Source organism: Thermomyces dupontii (assembly GCF_041956625.1).
Source record: "Thermomyces dupontii strain NRRL 2155 unplaced genomic scaffold VTN31scaffold_3, whole genome shotgun sequence".
NCBI classification, from domain to species: Eukaryota; Fungi; Ascomycota; class Eurotiomycetes; order Eurotiales; family Trichocomaceae; genus Thermomyces; species Thermomyces dupontii.
In genome coordinates, this window is record NW_027192309.1 from 2,545,742 (window position 1) to 2,565,446 (window position 19,705).

General features: G+C 53.6%; 4 protein-coding genes across 4 annotated transcripts; 2 read left to right on the top strand and 2 right to left on the bottom strand.

Annotated features, from left to right (window-relative positions):
• Positions 1-731: 731 nt before the first annotated feature.
• VTN31DRAFT_4419 (uncharacterized protein) lies at positions 732-2,558 on the top strand (the record flags this gene model as incomplete). The annotated part of the gene is made up of 5 exons (XM_069404805.1): positions 732-776; positions 844-891; positions 974-2,006; positions 2,072-2,348; positions 2,402-2,558. 5 exons carry the CDS (start codon positions 732-734, stop codon positions 2,556-2,558), a joined length of 1,560 nt encoding a protein of 519 aa, XP_069261742.1.
• Positions 2,559-2,819: 261 nt separating this feature from the next.
• VTN31DRAFT_4420 (mitochondrial 54S ribosomal protein uL11m) lies at positions 2,820-3,380 on the bottom strand (the record flags this gene model as incomplete). The annotated part of the gene is made up of 2 exons (XM_069404807.1): positions 2,820-3,152; positions 3,252-3,380. The coding sequence occupies 2 exons, from the start codon at positions 3,378-3,380 to the stop codon at positions 2,820-2,822; spliced, it is 462 nt and encodes a 153-aa protein (XP_069261743.1).
• A 537-nt stretch (positions 3,381-3,917) lies between these two features.
• On the top strand, positions 3,918-5,319 carry VTN31DRAFT_4421 (uncharacterized protein; the record flags this gene model as incomplete). The annotated part of the gene is made up of 5 exons (XM_069404808.1): positions 3,918-3,937; positions 3,998-4,213; positions 4,289-4,713; positions 4,787-5,163; positions 5,221-5,319. The coding sequence occupies 5 exons, from the start codon at positions 3,918-3,920 to the stop codon at positions 5,317-5,319; spliced, it is 1,137 nt and encodes a 378-aa protein (XP_069261744.1).
• A 984-nt stretch (positions 5,320-6,303) lies between these two features.
• VTN31DRAFT_4422 (uncharacterized protein) lies at positions 6,304-19,469 on the bottom strand (the record flags this gene model as incomplete). Its single annotated transcript, XM_069404809.1, has 3 exons — positions 6,304-6,747; positions 6,804-19,108; positions 19,184-19,469. 3 exons carry the CDS (start codon positions 19,467-19,469, stop codon positions 6,304-6,306), a joined length of 13,035 nt encoding a protein of 4,344 aa, XP_069261745.1.
• Between the last annotated feature and the right edge of the window lie 236 nt (positions 19,470-19,705).

The following is a 19,705-nucleotide window of genomic DNA, read 5'->3' on the forward strand; positions in this document are numbered from 1 at the left end:
TGGCTGCTGTGCAGCGGGTCACCAAACAACGTTGCTTTCAGACGCCCACGAGTGCCCCTCCATTATTATTTGCATCCAAAGTGATAGGCCAGGGACTCAGAGGCTGCCGTACGGGCTTCTTACTAACCTAGCACTTTTCTAGTACTAGTACTGAGGTAGGAGGCTTGAGGCTGTGCACCAGCATAGGAGGTTATCCGGAGGTGGCAGGACTTTGGCTACGTGTCTTCTTCAAGTTTATTAGGCAGCGTCATTCTCCTCGATGTATATACATTTCAGGGCTAGATCAGCTCCATTATCTTTAAGGAATTATCGGTATCAAGGGAGAACGTGCAGCCACCCGGATCTTGCAAAGCAACATGGCAAGATTGGTTCATCGTTTTGGAAATACAAAATAAGGTAGCGGGTTGTCTCCGAGTCGACTAAAAGATATGTTGAGCCCTCATTTCGAACTGTATCGCTTGCTGGAGAATAAAGTTGTCTAGAGAATAAGAGACCAGGTTATTCAAAGTGCAGTTCAAATGTTTGGAGCAAAGAGGCCCGACCAACGGAAGCGGAGTACCTAGCATTTCCATCTCCGACGTCATCCCGCAGCCAAGCTCGATGGAATCAGCAGTAGAACCTTTGCTCCGACTTCGCAGCGAAGACCGATGGCCAATGAACCAGCACAATGCGCTAACCCGCAGCTCGAGAGAATCAGAAAAGAACAACACAAACTCATCAACCCAAGAGTTATGACCGAGCAGTCCACCGCCCCGCGACTTGCGATCGAGGACTTTGTGCGTTTCTCATATGCATGTGAATGTGTGAAACGCCGGACAAGACCAGTGATCTGACTCACAACAGGCAGAAGGGGAGAACGCGAGCGAGTCCGAGCAGCAGAATCAACTCGAGGTAACGTCGTCATCGCCGTCATCGCACTTCGTCCTGTGATCAAGGTCTAATCAAGAGGCCGGGGGGGTGGGGTTGGGTGCAGGTTGTCTTTAGCCCCGACAGTACTCATCGTCGCAAATCGTCCCTCGTTTCCTCCGACGATCCGCGGATCAGAAGACGGCGGAAATCGTTCATACACGATAGGAATACGGCCTGTTTCGTCCACTCACTGCTCAGCGGAGAATGGGCGGCACCCTCGGAGTCCTCCATCGACGATATCGAAGAACTCGCCCGCGACCTCCCCGATGCTGGGTTGAGCGGCGTCCCCGAAAAGGCGCGTGGCAAGGTTTCGGACACTGAGCAGGTCTCTGTGGTAGACTTTGCCAATCAGAATGCTGGGCAGGCGGCCCCGACGGCGGTGCACTCGCGCCATCTGACAAAGAAGCAACTCTCGGACATGGCGTGGAATGTTCGGAAGCTCTCCAGACGTCTGGGGAGCATTAAATTGAAGCTGACCGTCAAGACCGTCTTCGTGGTGACAAAGGTCCATGACGAGTCGTTGATCCGGTTGACGCGGGAAATGGTACAATGGCTGCTGTCTCCGGAGCGAGACTACCCCTACACAGTCTACGTCGAAAACATCATGCGAGATCATCCACAGTTTGACAGCGCAGGCTTGCTCGAGGAAGAGCCGACGGCAAAGGACCGACTGAAGTACTGGGACGCCGCTCTTGCGGCGGAGAAGCCGCAGACGTTTGACTTTGTGATCACCTTGGGCGGCGATGGCACGGTGTTGTACACCAGCTGGCTGTTTCAGCGCATTGTCCCTCCGGTGCTCACCTTCTCTCTAGGATCTCTAGGCTTCTTGACCAAGTTCAACTTCAGTAACTACCAGGATATTTTGACCAGCGCCTTTCGGGACGGCGTGATCATCAGTCTACGGCTGCGGTTTGAGTGCACAGTGATGCGGAGTAACCCCCGACGGAAACCACAGATTGATGAGAATGGAAATCCAAAGAAAAACGACCTAGTAGAAGAGTTGGTCGGCGAGGAAGTAGGGGACAGTCTGACCCATACGCCGGACAAGGTGTTTGAGATTCTGAACGATGTCGTCGTGGACCGGGGTCCGAATCCAAGTATGAATCCCATGATTCTCGTGGAATGGATGTGTTTTCTCGGCGTTGTGCTAACGGTCGGCCAGCGATGTCGACGATCGAGCTCTTTGGGGACGACGAGCATTTTACGACCGTGCAGGCGGACGGCGTCGTCATCTCGACCCCGACGGGATCAACGGCGTATAATCTCGCGGCGGGAGGTTCGCTCTCGCACCCGGAAAACCCGGTGATCTTAGTCACTGCTATCTGCGCGCACACGTTGTCGTTCCGCCCGATCATCCTACCGGATACGATGGTGCTGAGAATGGGCGTGCCGTATGACGCGCGGACAACGTCGTGGGCGAGCTTTGATGGGAGAGAACGGTAAGCTCGACCTCATCTCTCTGATTGATCCCCTCTATGTTGACTACGAGCAGGGTTGAGCTGCACCCGGGAGACTATGTCACCGTGGCTGCCTCTCGCTACCCATTTGCGAATGTGATGCCGTCTGGCCGACGCAGCGAGGACTGGGTGAAGAGTATATCGCGAACCCTGAACTGGAACTCGAGACAGAAGCAGAAGGCGTTCAAGTGATGGTTTGTGTGTCATATACCAACCTATGTAGATACATGTGGAGTACCTATACCTAGATGGCGGATTGAAATGCCACAAAGCGAGACGTCAAAATATACTGGAACTTCTTTTTTAGCGATCCCAAGTCATCCAGTTCCAAAGTCCCATATCGTACATGCAAAAGAACTTCTATATAATACAGTAGAGCAAGCTCCAAGACCCAACGCCGTTGCAATGACCAAGGAAAGCATCGTAGACAATCGCATACAAGTGACCCTCCCCTCAAGGCACAACCTCCACGCCGATCGACTTGGCCTGCGCAATGACACTCTTACACAAGCCCTTGAGGCTCAGGCCCGACAGCCGCGTCTCCGATTGCTTGATCTTGGCGATCTCGTAGACATGTTTGAGGGAGATCCTCCCAATGACCTCGTGACCCGGATTCATCGCACCACGTAACCGCCCTTTCCGGGGCTCGACCTTGGCGGCCTGGAGGATCAACCACGAGGTATTCGGCGTGCGGAGGTCGAAGACGAATGAGCGGTCGGGACGGACGGTGACTCGAGCGGGGATGGGAGTTCCGGGGATGATGTGTGCGGTGCGAGCGTTGAATTCCTGTTTTTATTTCCAAACAACCGTCAGTCATTGAATCAAAATTGTCGTATTGGCGGCGGTATGGTGCAGTGTCCTTGCGCGTGTTTCTTTTTTTTTTACCTTGCAGAAATCCATGCTCTTCACGCCTTTGCTACCCAGTGCCGGACCGACGGGCGGGCTGGGACTCGCCTGGCCGGCGCCCACGATCAATTTGACGATTTGGTCCTTGGCCATTGCCTTGCGCGCCATGATGACTGGTGTTTGGGATCCAGCTCCCTTGTCGACTTGATGCTCTGAATCGACAAGATGTTAAGTTTGTCGCAAACGGGTAGTGAGTTTATCCGTTCCGTTCTGTAACTAGGTAGGTGGTCTACCAGCCACAACCCTCCTGTGGAATAGAACTGCGCCACATCTCCTCTCCAAGTCCAAGCTCCCTCAGCGGTTCAGCTATGACCTCTGCGGGGGAGCATGCATCCTATTTGCTCTCACTTTGAATTGGCAAGGTACAAGTAACTCTTACGTGGCAGGCTTCAACAAACCTGTCAGTCTCCAACCCTCTCTTGCTGTACAAACTTCATTCTCCTCGGAAAGCACTGAACATATAAGCGTGGTCCCAAAAGGGTAACAAGCGTAAATCAGTCCCGCACGATGATTGATCCAATACTTACTTAGTTAACTCTTACCGAGTCGAGTCACAAGCATTAAAGACTTGGACCAGTAGAGCTGTCATCCTTTCCTTTTCTTCCCCTCCCGTAACGATTTCATGCACAAAATTCTCAGCCCGCCATGAACTGGATCAAGCAGACGTATGGTTTCTTCGACTCGGGTGCACAGTGTTGTTGAGCTAATGTCCGGATTGTCGTCAGTCTGGCAACTGTTGCCGGTACCCAGGAGCCCATCTACGGCCCTGAGGCCATCCAGCCCGTCACCAAGCAAGCCGAGACCACCCCGTACACGGAGCTGAAGAAGGAGGATTTAAAATGGCAAGCTCCGCAGTACACCTCGGTCGAGACGCAGACCTTTTACGCTATGGGTGACAATGGCAATTTGGCCTTTTTGCAGGTCATCTACAACAACATTGCGTAAGAGCAGTGAACCCGGGTTAGAAGCGGATGAATGGAGCATCGTTGGAAACTGACGCTGGCGTTTTTGCACAGAGGAATGTACACGACCGTCGCGTTCAATTCCAAGATCTTCGCGCCCAATGCCGACGCCCCTCACATTTGGCATTCGGATACCCTGTACAACCACCTCTTCGATGAGGAAATGTACTCGATCGGCGCGGACAACTTGGCCTTGACTCTGAACGAGGACGGCACGGCATATACGATCAAGTCCGCCGTCAATGAAAACAGCCTGGTCAACCTCACTTTTACTCGGACAGCACCGGGCTTGGTGATTGGCAAGAACGGCACCACGACCTTTGGCACGGATCCCGAGAACCCCTGGGGCTCCATGCGCCATGCTTTCTGGCCTCGATGCAAGGTCGAAGGCACCATTACAACGAAGGAGAAGACCTACGACTTTACCGGTCGCGGGCTCTTTGCCCACGCGCTGCAGGGAATGAAGCCTCATCATGCTGGTAAGGTCACCAATCACTTCAGCTATTGCCGTCCAAGGTCAAAGGCTAACAATCGGCGGATGCGCTCGTGTAGCCGCGCGGTGGAACTTTTGCAACTTCCAGTCGCCGACCTACTCGGCGTTTATCATGGAGTTCACAACCCCGCCGTCGTACGGCTCGACGGTAGTGAACGTTGGTGCCGTCGTGAAGGATGGCGAAGTCATCTACGGCGGGGCAAACAACACAGCGCAGCATCTGGAGTCAGTAAAAGACTCGGAGAATGACTGGCCAGAACCAACCGTTATCCGGTTCACCTGGGATGGCCAGACCAAGGAGAGCAAGCCCTTCCATGCAGAAATCGAAGGGCCGCTGGGCAAGCGGTTGGACCGGATCGATGTGATGTCGGAGGTTCCCGGCTTCATCAAGTCCATCGCGGGCAGCGTGGCGGGAACAAAGCCATACATCTATCAGGTAAGTGACAAGAAAGCGCATGGGAGCCCCACCGCGGTTGAAGCTGACCGATCGCAGTACGCGCCGCAGGAACGGCTCAAGCTGAATATCAAGGAGGGTGATGAAGAAGTCGCCGAAGAGGGCTTCATGTTCTCCGAAGCCACCTTCATTTCGTGAAGGGAGAAAATCGTACATAACGACGACAGATCCTGGCCATGGCGTTTTTGGGTATTGGTTGGTTGCAGCCGATAACTAAGAATATATATGTCACTAGACCTAATAATAGTATTGGCTACGAGTACTTAGTTATGCTGTCAAATGAAATTGTCGACGACGCGTTGTGTTGCTCGGATATTGAAGTAGGTTTTTACTCGTCGTCTGGCCAAGATGAATGAAGCAAGGACGAAAGAGGAAAAAAAAAAAAAGAATCAGGGCATGGGCCAGGGCGGAGTCGAACCGCCATCTTAACATATCATATGATATTCTCGCCGCGACGGGAGTCGAACCCCCGCTCGCACCACGCGAGAAGATACCATATAAGAGTTACATCATAAACCGCTAGACCACAGGCCCCTGAGATTTTGGGACGTCTCACATTTTTTCGACTATTATGCGATTTTCTTTTCCTCGCTACTCCGCAGAGTGTACGGAGTAATATGGTAATGTTCTTGTTGGAAGAATTTTGACTTGATGGATTTGTTTTGGATTCTGGTGATGGGTATGGAAGAATCTCTCTTGTTATTTTTTTTGTTTTTTAAAAAAGTCTTGAATTGGTTGAAACTGGGGGTTTGGTTTTGTCTACTCGTACATACTTGGGAGAACACTGTTACGAGAAATTTACGACACTACTTGATGGTGAGGTTCCCATGTTACTTTTGTTTGTAGGACGAACGTGATGATTGGTTCAGGGAGATGTTAGTAGCTGGATGAGATGCGGGAGGTGATATATCATCGAGAACCAGGCTACGGAATGGTTGACTGAGAAGCTATATATGAATTAAACAGACTCGCCATTGTTAGAGGGCTCTACTGGCAATAGCATACAACAGAACAAACATGAGTCTAAGGTATACACACATAAACATAGACATTGACCAATTCCACAGCCAAACCCACACAGCAAATACAGATACAGAAGCAGAGAACAAAAAAGAAATAACATCATGACTCCATCAGCTGCTCTCCCTCATCAAGCAACGTAGTCACACGCGACACATCCGAAATCATCTCCTTGCCATGGCCCACCAGCAGCAGCTTCTCTGCATTGGCCGGCAGACCCAGGTAGGTCGGCGGCTCGCGTTCCGGCAGCCGGTTAACCCATTCAGTAAAATCGCGGAAGCTGGTGCTCGACGGCAGGAGGAGGCACTCGTCATTTTCCACGCCCGACATGAGCTTGTAGTCATCCTCAAACGCCGCCGGGGTGAAGAACTTGTCCACTAGCGACGCCAGCTGCTGGAAGTCTCCATTGTCATCGATCTTGCCGCCGTAGGTCTCCGTAACCAGCGTACGGATCATGTCCCATGGCAGCTTCTGCGGCGCGATGTTCGACCGGCCCTGCGCGACCTGATGGATCCACGAGTCAATGATGAACGCCGCGCACTCGTACTGCGTGTTCCTGTTAGCATCCGTCACTTCGTGATTGATATACGAGAGGCACCTACATCACTGTCATTGAACTCCCAGAAGCCCTTCCATCCCAGATTAGGCGCGTAGCGGAGTCGTTCCTGCACGACTGCATGGAGGAAGGACAGCAACAGATACACCCGGGCCTTTTCGACAGGCGGTTTCGTGGCGCGCGCCGACAGCGACGACATCGAGTCCTTCATGTTGGCACGGATACCCGCTGGCTGCTCGAACATCATCACCCGCGATGCTCGTAGCAGGTTGACAGGAATCTTCGGGATGATCTCCATCGACAGGAACAGCCGGAAGTCTCGGTGCGGCTTCAACGACTCAAGCCGTTTCTCAAGGCTTTGCAACCACGTAGGCGCCAGGTGGACGTTCTTGACAAGCACCCAAGTGCCCGTTGCCGCCGCGTTTGCGATGGCCTTGTCTGCACTCTCCACGCCTTCGTTGGAACCCATGGCAATATTTGCACACGTTGCATTTGTCCGCTCAACCAGATTGTCAACCTTGTAGCTGGCATCAAACCCGGGCGTTGAGCTCAGAGCAATGGGCACGGTCGCCGTCACTTCTTCAACGACTTCCTTCAGATCGCTGGTGCCCTCGAACAGTTCGCGACCAAAAACTGCGGCGATGAACCGTTCCGCTACCGGCACGAAACGATCCATACGGCACAGCTTGACCAGGAGCAGAGATCGGAGGTGCTGATTGAGTGGCGCCGTACCCTCATCCCACAGCGCTGGAATTCGGTTCTCCGCAAGTTCCTCCGTAAAGAAAGCTTCCCACGCCTCCTCGGAAACCGTAGGCACGTGCGATTTGAACAGCGGCATGCTGGAAAGCCGCGTCATCACTGAGTCGCGAAGCTCCGGCGTGGTAGACAGATCTACCCCTTCCGTTGTCTGGTCCAGGATGAGCTCGATGATGTCTTTGTCCATCGTGAATGGTGCCGCACGTGCCAAAAGCATGGCCAGCGTAATACGATCCTTTTGCAGCAAACCCTGGGACGTGCGATGGTAGGTCCTAATGAAGAGATCGCGCAGGATGATCTGGACCCGAGCAGCATAGTCCTTCTCCTGCGCCAGGTTCTTGTTCCCGTGCAGGACCGAGTTGAAGATGTCAACGAAGAACTGCAGCGAGAACTGGTAAAAGTGGTTGAGGTGGTGTAGTTGCTCCAGCACCGCAAACACTGCGCTACATGACTTCGCAATGATGCTGTACTGATGCGTGATGTTCTCCACCTCGGTCATCACACCCTCCGTTTCCGCCATCTTCTTGGTGATCTCGGCCGCTTCCTTCTTGAGCGTCTCCAGGGTGTCAATCACATTGTCGTCATCTAGGATGTTGCCACGCGACTCGTTGAGGGCCTGCAGGAGGCGCTTCTCCAGTTTGCGGAGATGCACCTTGAACTCCCCTTGCATCTTGACAAGGTTCGTCCGGCGTTCGTCAACGTCCGGCCGTTCCACCTTCAGCACTTCATTAAGCGACTGGGCCTGCAGACTGCTCTGAGTGACGGTGAAGTTGACAAAGGTCGTCCGGCTGCACACGTCCGGCGGGAACGAGACGGACGGGTCTCTCGTCGACAGGAACAGCTTGAACGACGGCGAGAAGTCGATCTCTTGCTTGCCCAGCTGAATCAACACACGGCCGCCGGTCTTCTGATATTCTTTATTGAGGACGTGGTTGAGGATTGGGTCCAGGTGCTCCGCGTCCTGGATGAGGATCGGATTTCCGAACCGCAGCGCGCTCTCCAGTTGCTTGACGAACGAATCGTCCAGGAAACTCGTGACAGTGAGCTTCCTCTCCTTACTCTCCTTCTGCAAGAACTCCGTGATCCGACCGGACGGGTCGATGATGAGAGGGTACCGGTTGAACCGCTTAAGAACGATGGCGTTCTCCGTGCACAGGTCGTCCACCGGCAGCGAGTTCTCCTGCCACGCGAGCCGCTCATCCGCGTTCGACAGATACTCTGTGATAGGGTTGTGTGGCTTGAACGCAATGCCAGACTTAGCCAAGTGGTCGGCCCAATCCTCCATCATCGCCTTGCGGAACTGCTGGTCGTAGAGACCAGCGTACGCCAGGAACGCGGCCGCGATCAATACGTCGCCGACGAGAGTGTTGATCTGAGTCTCAAAGGACTTGCTGCCCTCCTCCCACCGAGCTCGCTCCGAAGCCAAGCTGTCCAGCAATCGGACGCTGCGGTCCACTTTGGACTGCACTCGACCCATTTCTGCTTTAATCGCCTGGGTTTCGCTGATCAGTGCGGCATACTCAGTCTTGTACGTGGCAATGCTCGCTTCTAGGCCCTGAATCGTTTCCTCGATGGCCCGAACCTTGGCCTTGGCTTCCAGGGCTTGCTCTTCGAGTTGCTTCACTTCATCTTGCAGTGGTCCAACGCGTTCGAGAATATCCGAGTAGTTCACCTGAGCCCTCACCCACTGCATCAGCGGCACGCACGCAAAATTGGCACGTTCGACAGCATCCCTGGTGAAATCCTTATGCGAGAGGTACTCATTCATCTTCGCACGCACGCTGCGCGGCATCGGACGGTCCCGTTTGTAATCAGCAACGCTCTTCTGGAAGCCCTCCTTACGGACGATTCCTTGGACAGCTTTCCAATCGCCGCTTTCGACATTGTGACCCAGCACCCTACACACTGCCTCCAAAGTCAATTGTACAGGGACGGGTGGCTTGGAAAAGGAACGCGCTTCTGTCAGATGCGGGCGTTTGATGGTGTCAACGCTCCTCTTCGCGGCCTCGAGGGCAGGCTCGGCCTCACTCAGGTCGCGCTGGACGACCTCACTTCGCATAGCCACCTCCTGTTCCTGCTTCTCCAGAGCGGCCTGAATTTCCAGTGACGCTGCCTTTCGCTGTTCGGCCTCTCGTTGATCAGCTACCATGCGCTGCAGCTTCTCATTCGCCTCGGCATCTTTCTTCTCGAGCTGGGCCTTCTTCTCCGCCAAGCTGGCACGAAGGTCGCGGACCTTGTCGACGGTGTCCCTGAGCTTCTCAAGACCAACGTTCAAGTGTCTCTGCTGCTCTTCGAGGTCTCCTCGTTTTTCGTTGAAGAGCTTGACGTATTGAGCCACGAAATCGATAAAGTGGCGAGGAGTCAGGTACGTGGTTCGACCTTGCTGTTTCTGCAGACGCTTGTTAAACTTATGCAGCGAGTGGTGGATATACACCATCGCATTGACAACAGCCTCGCGATGAGACGGGGGTAGGTCGAGGTCACGGTAGGCCACGGGTAGAGTATCAGGAGCGACGTAGTTCGGTTTGTCAAGATCCACGGATTGCGTGAGCTCCTGGCCAACTTGGAACAAGGCCTGGTCGGACCAGTCACCCATCCAGTTCAGCACGCACCGGTTGAAAAGGGCGGGGCTGGTCGCCGCCCGCGACGACAATCCGTCCTCCGGAGGGTTCATCGTGAACACTACGTGTAGGTTCTTGACAATCTGCTGCGTGAACCACTTGTACAACTCCTCTTGAGAGTCGAGCAGCAGACCCTGGCGCTGCGCGCCCTCCTTGCAGGCGGTCATTAGCGATGCGAATTCGTCCCCTTCAAACAGGCCAGGGACCTCGGCGTTGGCAAGCAAGGTGTTCATGCGCTCGAGGAAGCCAGAATCTAGGACGTTTGATTCGTCCATGATGAAGCAGATCTTCTCGCCCTTGCAACCTGCGCGCCGAAGCACGGTCCTCAAATCTTCGTCAAAGTCCTCAGACGAGTACTTGCCATGAACCTTGATCTGGAAGATCTTCAGACCGTTCATCCATGCCACGAACCGCGATAAGGTTGTCTTGCCACTGCCGCTCACTCCAATGAGGATGAGGTGTCCTTGGGGTTGCCGGAACACGCGATCAATGCGCAGTGCATGCTCGAGGACATCGTTGAACAGCACTAACGGCACGTCGACTTCTTCCTCGCAGAAGGTCTTCAACCGGGCTTTGACGAATTCCCGCAGTTGTTCTTGCTCTACCGGCACGTAGTTCTTGGAGAGCCAGTTCGAGAACAGGATCGGACCCTTGAGAGCCTTCTCCTCATCAATGGTCGGGAAGTTCTCCAACGCGATGCGTCTAACCGCCTCGTCTGTCCATTTACGTTCGTCCTCGTGCACGAGACGATCCTGGAACAGGCGGAGAGCTTCATGTGCCCAGATCCGGACCAATCCTTCTAGCGTGAGGCTTTCCAGGGGTTTGATGGACTCGTACACCCCCCGGACCCATCGCGTGAGCTCACGGGGCGAGTAAACATAGTGAGGCTGAATCTTGGGGGTAAACCGAGCTTGAGACTCCAGATAGAATTGGACCATCGCCTTCGTAAGAGCATCGGAGTAGCCACGGAGCGTTGGGATAACCTTCAGGACAGCCGAGTTAAAGGTGCCGTAGATCTGCATGAGGGACAGTTCTCCGGGGTAGTCAACCATCACGACTGGGGCATGGCGCAAGAATCGCTCGCCCATAGGTGTACGCCCGGCATCTGTTGGAGGGTTGCATGCGCCGACGAACTGGATTCGGTCAAGGGTGACCCAGGTCTTGTCAGAAGTCCGCCAGAATCCATTCTGTTCAACCAGCTGCCGCAGGAAGGCGATTGCACGCTGCGTTCCGTAGCGGTCGGGGGCCGGTAAATTGATCTCGTCGCAGAAGATGACCAACCAGCGTCCAATTTGGTTTGGCGACATGACCACGCCATTGAGAGTCTTCCTGTACTCGCAGTACTGCTCAAAGGTCTTGATCAAAAGGTCTGGCGTGGTGGCGCTAGAGAAGTTCAGGCCTACAACCTCCATGTTGGGCAGCTTCCGTAGAGCAGAGAATAGGGTCATGGTCTTGCCAGATCCCGGAGGACCGCAGAGCACCAGGGGCTTATGTTCAGCCAACCATGAATAGAGAATATCCTCGTGGCGGACAGTATCCAAGGTTGGGATAACAACATCGGTCTGGGTGATGGAATGTGTGTTGATCTCAACCGACGGCACCTGCGATTGCCAAGGGACCCAATCCGCCTTGGGCAGTGTAACGTCAAAATCAATCAAGGACGACGAGTCGCCCAGTGGTGGAAGATCGATGGCCGAGAAGGCAGCGAGGAATTCGCCAAAGCGCTTGCGGTCGCCGAGTGGACAGTCACCAGTGAACGACCAAACGAGGGCAAGCAGCAGCTTCTTGGAGATGTAGGACTCGACTTGCTCCGGTTCCAGGGGGAACTCAGGGTGCTGAACATTGTATTCGAGCACGTTCCGGCAGGCCTTGTTCAACAGGCTAAAGAACGTGTTCAGCGCACGAATGTTGGTGTACTCCATAATGTGGTTGTATTTGTGCGACTCTTCAAGGGCCTTGAAAATGAGCTCATCGCCTTGCAAGAACCGCTGCAGGAAATCCGAGATCATATCTTGGGCCGCCCGCGTCTTGGCAGATGCTTGCCCAGCAGGAACTGCGTCGTCGTCCAAATCCTCGAACGCTTTCGTCCTGAGGGATTCGATGTAGTTGGTGACCATCATGGACGGTGTGACCGTGTCGTCGTTGAACCAGACCATTCCGCAGCGGCTGACTGTTGCGAGTGTTGCATACTTCAGATTTTCGACCTCGAACATGATACGCACGTTGGGCGGCAGGCTTAGACGCTCACCGTTCGGCAGGGTCAGCAGTTTGTTGTCGTCCAGAACGCTGTTAAGATTCTCAACCCATTCCGGATCGACATCGCCGTCAAACACAATCCAGTGTCGCTTCGAATCCTCGCCACGAAGATTATCGACGATCTTCCGGAGGATGCCGGTGAACAAACCATCCGTCCATTCGCGTGTCGTGCTGTCAAGGTTGCCATACAGCGCCTCTTTGGACATGACCTTAGAGTCAATGACATGGTAGACCCCCTCAACGCCCTCGACACGCTGTAGCGCCTGCAACAACACCTTCCAGGCCGCGGATTTACCAGAGCCAGATCGGCCGACCATCATGACACCGTGGTGGATGCATTGAATCTGATACAGCTGCAGCGCTTTGGTGATCCACGTCTCACTTGCTACATAGTGGTTCTCGCCAGCAATGTCACGGATGGCCTGTGTCAACTTGTCGAAGTCTGCGGGGACGTATTCAACACCAGGGAAATCTTCAGCTTGCAGCTGCAACATGATCTCAACGTCTCCACGGATCAACTTGGGAGCAATGGTTTCACGGATGCTCTGCACGATGATCTGTGGCTCAATGATTTCATCTGGGCCCAGGTCTCCATCAGAATTGGCAATTCGCGCGCGTTTCAGGCCACCTGAGCTGACAAGGACACTCTTCAGCGCACGCAAACCAAAGTCGTAGTGGGACTGTTTTGACAGCCTCGCCGCGCAGTGTTCGAAGAATGGCACCGTTTGCTTTGACAACGCCTTGGCCTGCTTGAAACCTTGCGAGAAGAGCATGACTTCAGCAATCAGCTCCTTGTCAGGCTTCGACATGGCAACACTCCGGAACAACTTCTTCAGGTTGTCTGGCAAGTTCGAACGGCCTGCGTAGCCCGGGTTCATTGTGATGAAGATTCCGGTGTTGGGATGGACCTTGAGGCGTCTACCGACCAACTCTATCTGCGCCTTCTCGTCTTCGCCGCCCTTGCGAAGGCCAATCTGAATGTTTTGGATCTGTTGCGAGACAGCAGATAGAATCCTCTCCTCCAAACGGTTGAATTCATCGAAACATCCCCAGGCACCGACCTGGCAAATACCAAGGAAAATCCGACCCATGGCCTGGAAGTCAAATGTGTCGTCGCAGCAGAAAACCAGCGTGAAGCGGCCGAGTTGCAAGCCGAGGGCCTTGACAGACTCTGTCTTCCCGGTACCAGCCGGTCCATACGGAGAGCCTCCTAGCTTCTGACATAGGGCCTGGGTCAGTGTGAGGAAGCAACGGTCGGTCAGGGGAGTTCGGACGAGACGTTCCGGAACGCCGAGGTACTCGAAACCGTACTCCAACTTCGCGTTCGCCATATGCACCGAGAGACGCTGCTGGAAGTCGCCTTCGTTCTTGTACACGTATCGCATTTGCAACAACCACATATAATGGGTTGGGGAAGAGGCGTTGAACTTCATCAGCTTCCCGATGACATCGCGTTGGTGCACGAATTCAGTGATAAGGTGCTCGCACTTCTTCCTGGTGATAGCGTCCAGCTCACCCAAGACGGTGGCAGCTAGTAGCTCGAGAATCCTAACCTCGGCATCGTACAAGGCGGACAGGTTGCCGCCACCTTCTTCCAAAGCCTTCTGAACCGCTTGTGTCCAAACCACCTGGCTTGCAAGGACGACGATCTGGGCTGGATAGTTGGCCAGATAATCATTGAAGGCGGTTCTGTCCACCTCGGAGCTGTGGAAGATGGGCTCGAACTGCTCGATGGCCTCTGCCAGCAGCTCGGCGAGGGTCGACTTCATGTTGTTGTCCAATGCCGAGAGCCAATCGTTGATCCTCGGCGTCTTGACTAAGTTGATTTCACGCTTCAGCCGAACTTCCTCGCCTTCCTTGGACGTGAACCCAACAATGTTATTGTCATCATCCATCAGAAGACCTGAGAGGCCAGCAAACATCTTCTTGAAATGCTTTGACACACGGACAGTATCGTTGCTGTTACCGATGATTTCCAGGAGGTCTTCATCACCAACAAAGTAGAACCGAGGGAAGGACACACGTTCGCGCTCTAGGTACTCGCCCAAGGCCTTTTGGATCTTGTGGAGCAGCTCAGCCAGTCTCTCAAGCGACTTCTGGACGCCTTCGATCGCGAGAACATCGAGTACGAAAGGAGACTTGTAGACCTTTTTCATCACTGCGAAGAATTCGGAGTTGATGTTCTGGAAGCGCGCTGATTCCAGAGGGAGGAGATGTTTGATATCGGCGTTTCCGGAAAACACGCCTTCAAGGTACACCCACTGGCGCTGGACGTCGATCCAGACGTCAAAGAGCACATGAACCCTGTTGAGCTTGTCCTCCCACGTTGATGCCTCTTCTTCAAACTCTTTGTAGTACGGTGAATGTCTCATGGCTTGTAGGGAGTTCAAGTTCTCGCTGCACTTCGCGAAGAGTTCGTCGAAACCACGAATCAGTCGGCATTTGTTTTGGTAGTTCACCAAATCTAAGGCGTAATTCTGCCACGTCTCGCGGACCTGTCTCAGGAATTCCTCGAGGGCCATCTCGCCTTGGGCCTGGGCAATGATGTCCCGGATGACTGACTCGCTTGCCGCTGGGTGAAGATCCCAAACGTCTCCAAGTGTCATCGACACCTGCGAGAAACGCTTGCCAGGCCTGAGAGTCTTGAAAATCTTCTGCCAATGTCTCTCCTTGATGGCCTCTGACTTGAGGTCCGAGAGTAGAGGATTGACTTTCAGGAGCTGCCGGAGGACGTTTTGAACGTGTTCAAATGCAGCGTATTGTCGCATCCGGCTCGGCATTTCCTTGGTCATTTTCACGAGGTTGTCGAGGGACTGCCGGAGTTTCCGTGGCTGAATGCTGGTCCAAAGCTGATCGCGCAAGTCGTTCAAGCTCTTCCAGATGGTGGACAAAGCGGCCCAAACTGACATGAAATCTTGTACCTCCTCCAGGATCGTCGGTAGAACAGACTCCGCACTTGAGGGAAGATCAAGAGCTTCTTTGGCCTTGGAAACCATTTCGTACTCGGATTGGAGGGCTTCAAGCCGAGACTGGAAGGAGCTCAACGTCTGGGAGGCCTCCTCGGGTGGGATAGTACCCGACACGGGTTTCTCCTCATTCCACTGATTGATGATGTCCGCGATCTTGTCATTGATGACCTTGTCCTCGGCAGCAATCTTTGCGCGGAGAGCTTCGGTCTGATCCTGAACGATCTTGCTCTTACGGGCAAGGATCTCATTCAAAGCCGCCCACTCGCCATCGACGTTCTCGACATGCAGCCAGTCAGAGGGGAACTGATATCGTTGGCGCGAAAGAGTGGTCTGCCCTTGACGGAAGAGTTCCACCTGAGGTTCCCACACTTTCGCTTTCCGCTTGCACTGCTGGACGATTGTGATAAAGGAAACCGCATGTGCAGTGGATGAGGCTTCGAGACTCTGGCCCTCAAGATCTTGGCGAGCGGCAGCAATCTCAGAGTGAACCTCACGCATACGACTGCCAAGTTTTGCGCCGAACTTATGTAGGATCTCATGCTGCCACTGATCGTACTTGGCATTGACACGCGTTTGAACCTGCTCGTAGTCGATGGTGATGTTGCCGAAAGATCGACTGACTTCAGAAGTATCGAAAGTGGCTCGGCTCTTGCGAATCTCCTGTAGAAGCTGCAACCACTGGGAAAGATTGTCCCCAAGAATCTCGTAAACTCGCTCGGCCTGAAGATCCCAAAGCGACTGGAACTGCAGCCACTTGTCCACGTATTTGGAGATTTCCTCGAGTCGGGCTTCTATCGTGTGATAAACCTCAGTTAACTCGGCAGTACAGTGTTCCGGGAGGTTGCCAAAGGTGTCCGGTCGCTGCGATTCATCGACGTCGATAGAGATTTGATACCGAGATGACTTTATCTTTTCCAAATTGCAGATCACTCCCAACCACTGGCTGAAATGGGTGAACCAACTGGCCCGTGCATACTGCAATGGTGGGTCGAGATGGAGCACCTGGTTGCGCATCGAGATCTCGTGGACAAGATTGGGGAACTCGATGCGGTAGATCTCGGTCTCAGTCTCAGTCGTAGTCGAGCCTTCATTGGGCTCCTGGAAGGAAATCCGCTTCGACTTGGACTCATTCTTTGCCTGATGAAACGACGTGATCCAGATGCGGATAGCTCGGCGCAGACGCTCGAGGAGAATTTCCTCAATCTTAACGTTCAGGTTGGATACCCAGTGATCGAGGTTGACGTAGTTTTCCAGGTTCAGCTTGTCGACAGCAATCTGAATGGAGTCGAGCCGCTGACGGAAGCTAGCCGCATCGTACGGACACGTCTTGAGATCCAGGATCGCCTTTTGGATGCTCTCACTTATACTAGCCAATGTTGCCGTTTTCGCCTGCAGGACGGACGCAGAGCTGGCGAATTCGCGCACAAATTGGACGTGCTTACTCTCGCCTCGACTGGCCAAGGAGGGATCAATAGTTCCGTTCGCCAGGGCAGATTGCTTCACATGGAGCTCATAGGAATGTACGAATGACTCCCATCGGAGCGGGATACCTTTCGCAATCATGGCCTGGGCGTCATTCTGGTACCCGCTCAACAAGATTGCAACGTCGGTCATTGTTGCGATAGTGCGGATGGTCTGTAACAGGGTCCGAACAGTTTCCATAAGACTGATCGCATACGGATAAACGCGTTTGGCCTCCTTGGAAATACTGCTCACAGCGTGTGGAACCTGGAAGTTCAACCAGATCAGGTTCCTGACCTCCTTAAATAGCGCAATAATCTGAGCGTCGAAGTTGACGGTCAGCTCAAGGGTGTTCCCAGCCGCCCGATTGCGGACGATGTTGAACAAACGGCCGGAGATGGTGATATGTCTCCGCTGAACATCATGAAGCCAAGACTCGAAGACCGGCCGCGTGTCGAGTTTCTTGCGGAAAAGGTTACTCTCCGCTTGTAGTTTCTGGCCCTCGGCATGCAAATGCCAATCTTCGCCAAGAACATCCTCCACCTTACGCATGTAGGCGTCAAGTTGGCGTTCTATCTGCCGAGCCCAGACAATGGCTCCAGATACGGGAGGAAGGTCTCGCAACTGAGCCATGGCATGGGCCTCTGAGTGACCGTACTGGTGTTTGAAACGCTCGTGGAGGGCAGAGATATCCCTCTTGACGTTCTCAATCAAGGTAGTTTGGTATTCACTAATGGCACCTCGGATCTTTGGACGGACGAGAAGGGCATTGAACTTGGAGAAAACGCGGAACATCTCATTGGAATTCTTGGCTGTAGCGAGGCGATCGCGCAGCCGGGCGATGATGGAATTCTCAACGCGAGATGTACGCTCATTGTACGCAATCTCCGCCTGAATCCACGCCTGGGTGCCTTGTTCGGAGACATCTAGGACGTCGACATCCTTCAGAGCGGCGTAGGCTTTCGTGACCTCCTCGACAGCATCCACGTCACCGATCTCTTCGACGATCACGGCTCCATCCGCGTCTGTCCCACCAGCACTCACATTGGACTTAGGACCCAACACATTGACGATAGTCTTCTGCAACTGCTCGTGGTTGACGCGGAATGTATTGATATACTTGAGACGTTCCTGGGTCTTAGTATGCCGAGGATTGATCTTAATCGGAATAAATTTCTCATTGCGGCGTCTTGACGCGTCCCGACTGACGTTGGTGAACTCTTTGACGTTCTCGTCCCATGTGCGCCAGATAGCGCTGCAGGTCTTCATCAAAGAGCGGAATTCTCGATAATCAAGGTGCATGATCGTCCGACCATTCAGCAGTTTATGGATTTGAGCATCCAGGTCTCCCGAGATGGCTTCGACCAGAGCCAGGGCTCTCTTGATGGGATACGGAGAGATTTTCAGTTTTCGGTTCAGATGGTTGAAGATCAAGCCCAGTGATTCTTGCACTTTCTGCAAGGTGGTGGCCGACAACAGCTCGTCAAGTGGGAAGTCCCGCATCAGCTGATTGTACTTCTGCACGGTGTCCATAGCTTCTCGGAGACCGGTGTCTGCGACGAAGCTCAGCGTGGCCTGGTACCGCTTGGCATGTCGAAGAATCTCCATTGTCAGCTGGACGCCGTCACTGCGCAGCTGATTTTCGATTCCCTCGAGAGCCGTTTCCATGGACAGCCAAAAGTTGATTTCCTGGTTTGCCGACCCGCTGTCGGCGTCCCGCGACATCTTTGTAATTGTTTGGATCGACTTGATCCATCCGTTCACATGGTTTTGAATGCTGTTCAGAACAGTGCTGTTTTCAAGAACCTCCGGCGGGATGAGGTCCACAGAGGGTCGAACCCCTCGTGCCTCGGCCTCGTCCAGGGCCGCCTGGACGATTTCGTGAAGGGGAAGGTTTAATGTAGGTATCTCGACATTCTGTTGTAGATGTTGCAGCGCGAGGTTCAGCTCGGCAATGCGTTTCTTTGTGCCCGGAACACCCGTTTTTGCTTCCGTGTCCGGCCGTTGCTTGATTCCGTTTGCCGATTCTTGGCCACGGGTGTAAGCTTCGAAATAGGGGCCAAGAGTGTTTTGCACTAGGGACTGCAGGATCTCGAATGGAGAGATAGGGGAACCTTGCTGGGATTGCGCATTACTAAGTGCCCGAATTCCCGGGAAATTCGTCACTTGAACTTGCACCGAGATGGGCAGTGACGAATCGAGAGGGCCAGGACGCTTGAAGAAGACGACAGAGGCAATGGTTGTCGAAGAGAACGAGATTTCCGACGCCAGTGTAAAAGTGTATCGGGCTGGCGACACGGCACAACCATCAGCATCCAGAGAGCTCGACAAAAAGAGTTGCATTTGGGAACGAATAAGCTTACCATCATGGTCCTCTGCTCCATTGGATTCCTCCGCAGCGACAATATCTTGCTGAACATACAGAGCGGCCAGAGCGTCAGAGGCGAAGCGCGTGCATCTCTGCACGGTCTCCGAATACTTCGCCTTTGACAGCAAACTGCCCGGGCCCTCTAAATCTCGTTTGGAGGCTCCCAGTGTCACCCGCAGGACCTCCGAAACATACTGAACCACGATGTTTGGGTCCATCGAGGGCATCTGGGCCGGCGCAGCCAGGCCGTTCTCTGTGACACCTAGGGAGGCGACCTCCATCCTGAATGAAGATAATTACGACAGATTTCGCATTGAAAACAACGGTAAGTGGTGAGGCGTGAACTGGTCGACGCGAGAAGCGTATATATCGTGATAGGGGAAGACGCGACAGGGATATTGACGGTGCCACGTATCGAAAAAGGAACGACGGATCTAAAAGAAGAAGAATCTAGCCGAAAAATGAAGAAGACGAGATAAAAAAGGACAACCGAACAATCTCACAAAGAACAAGCTTT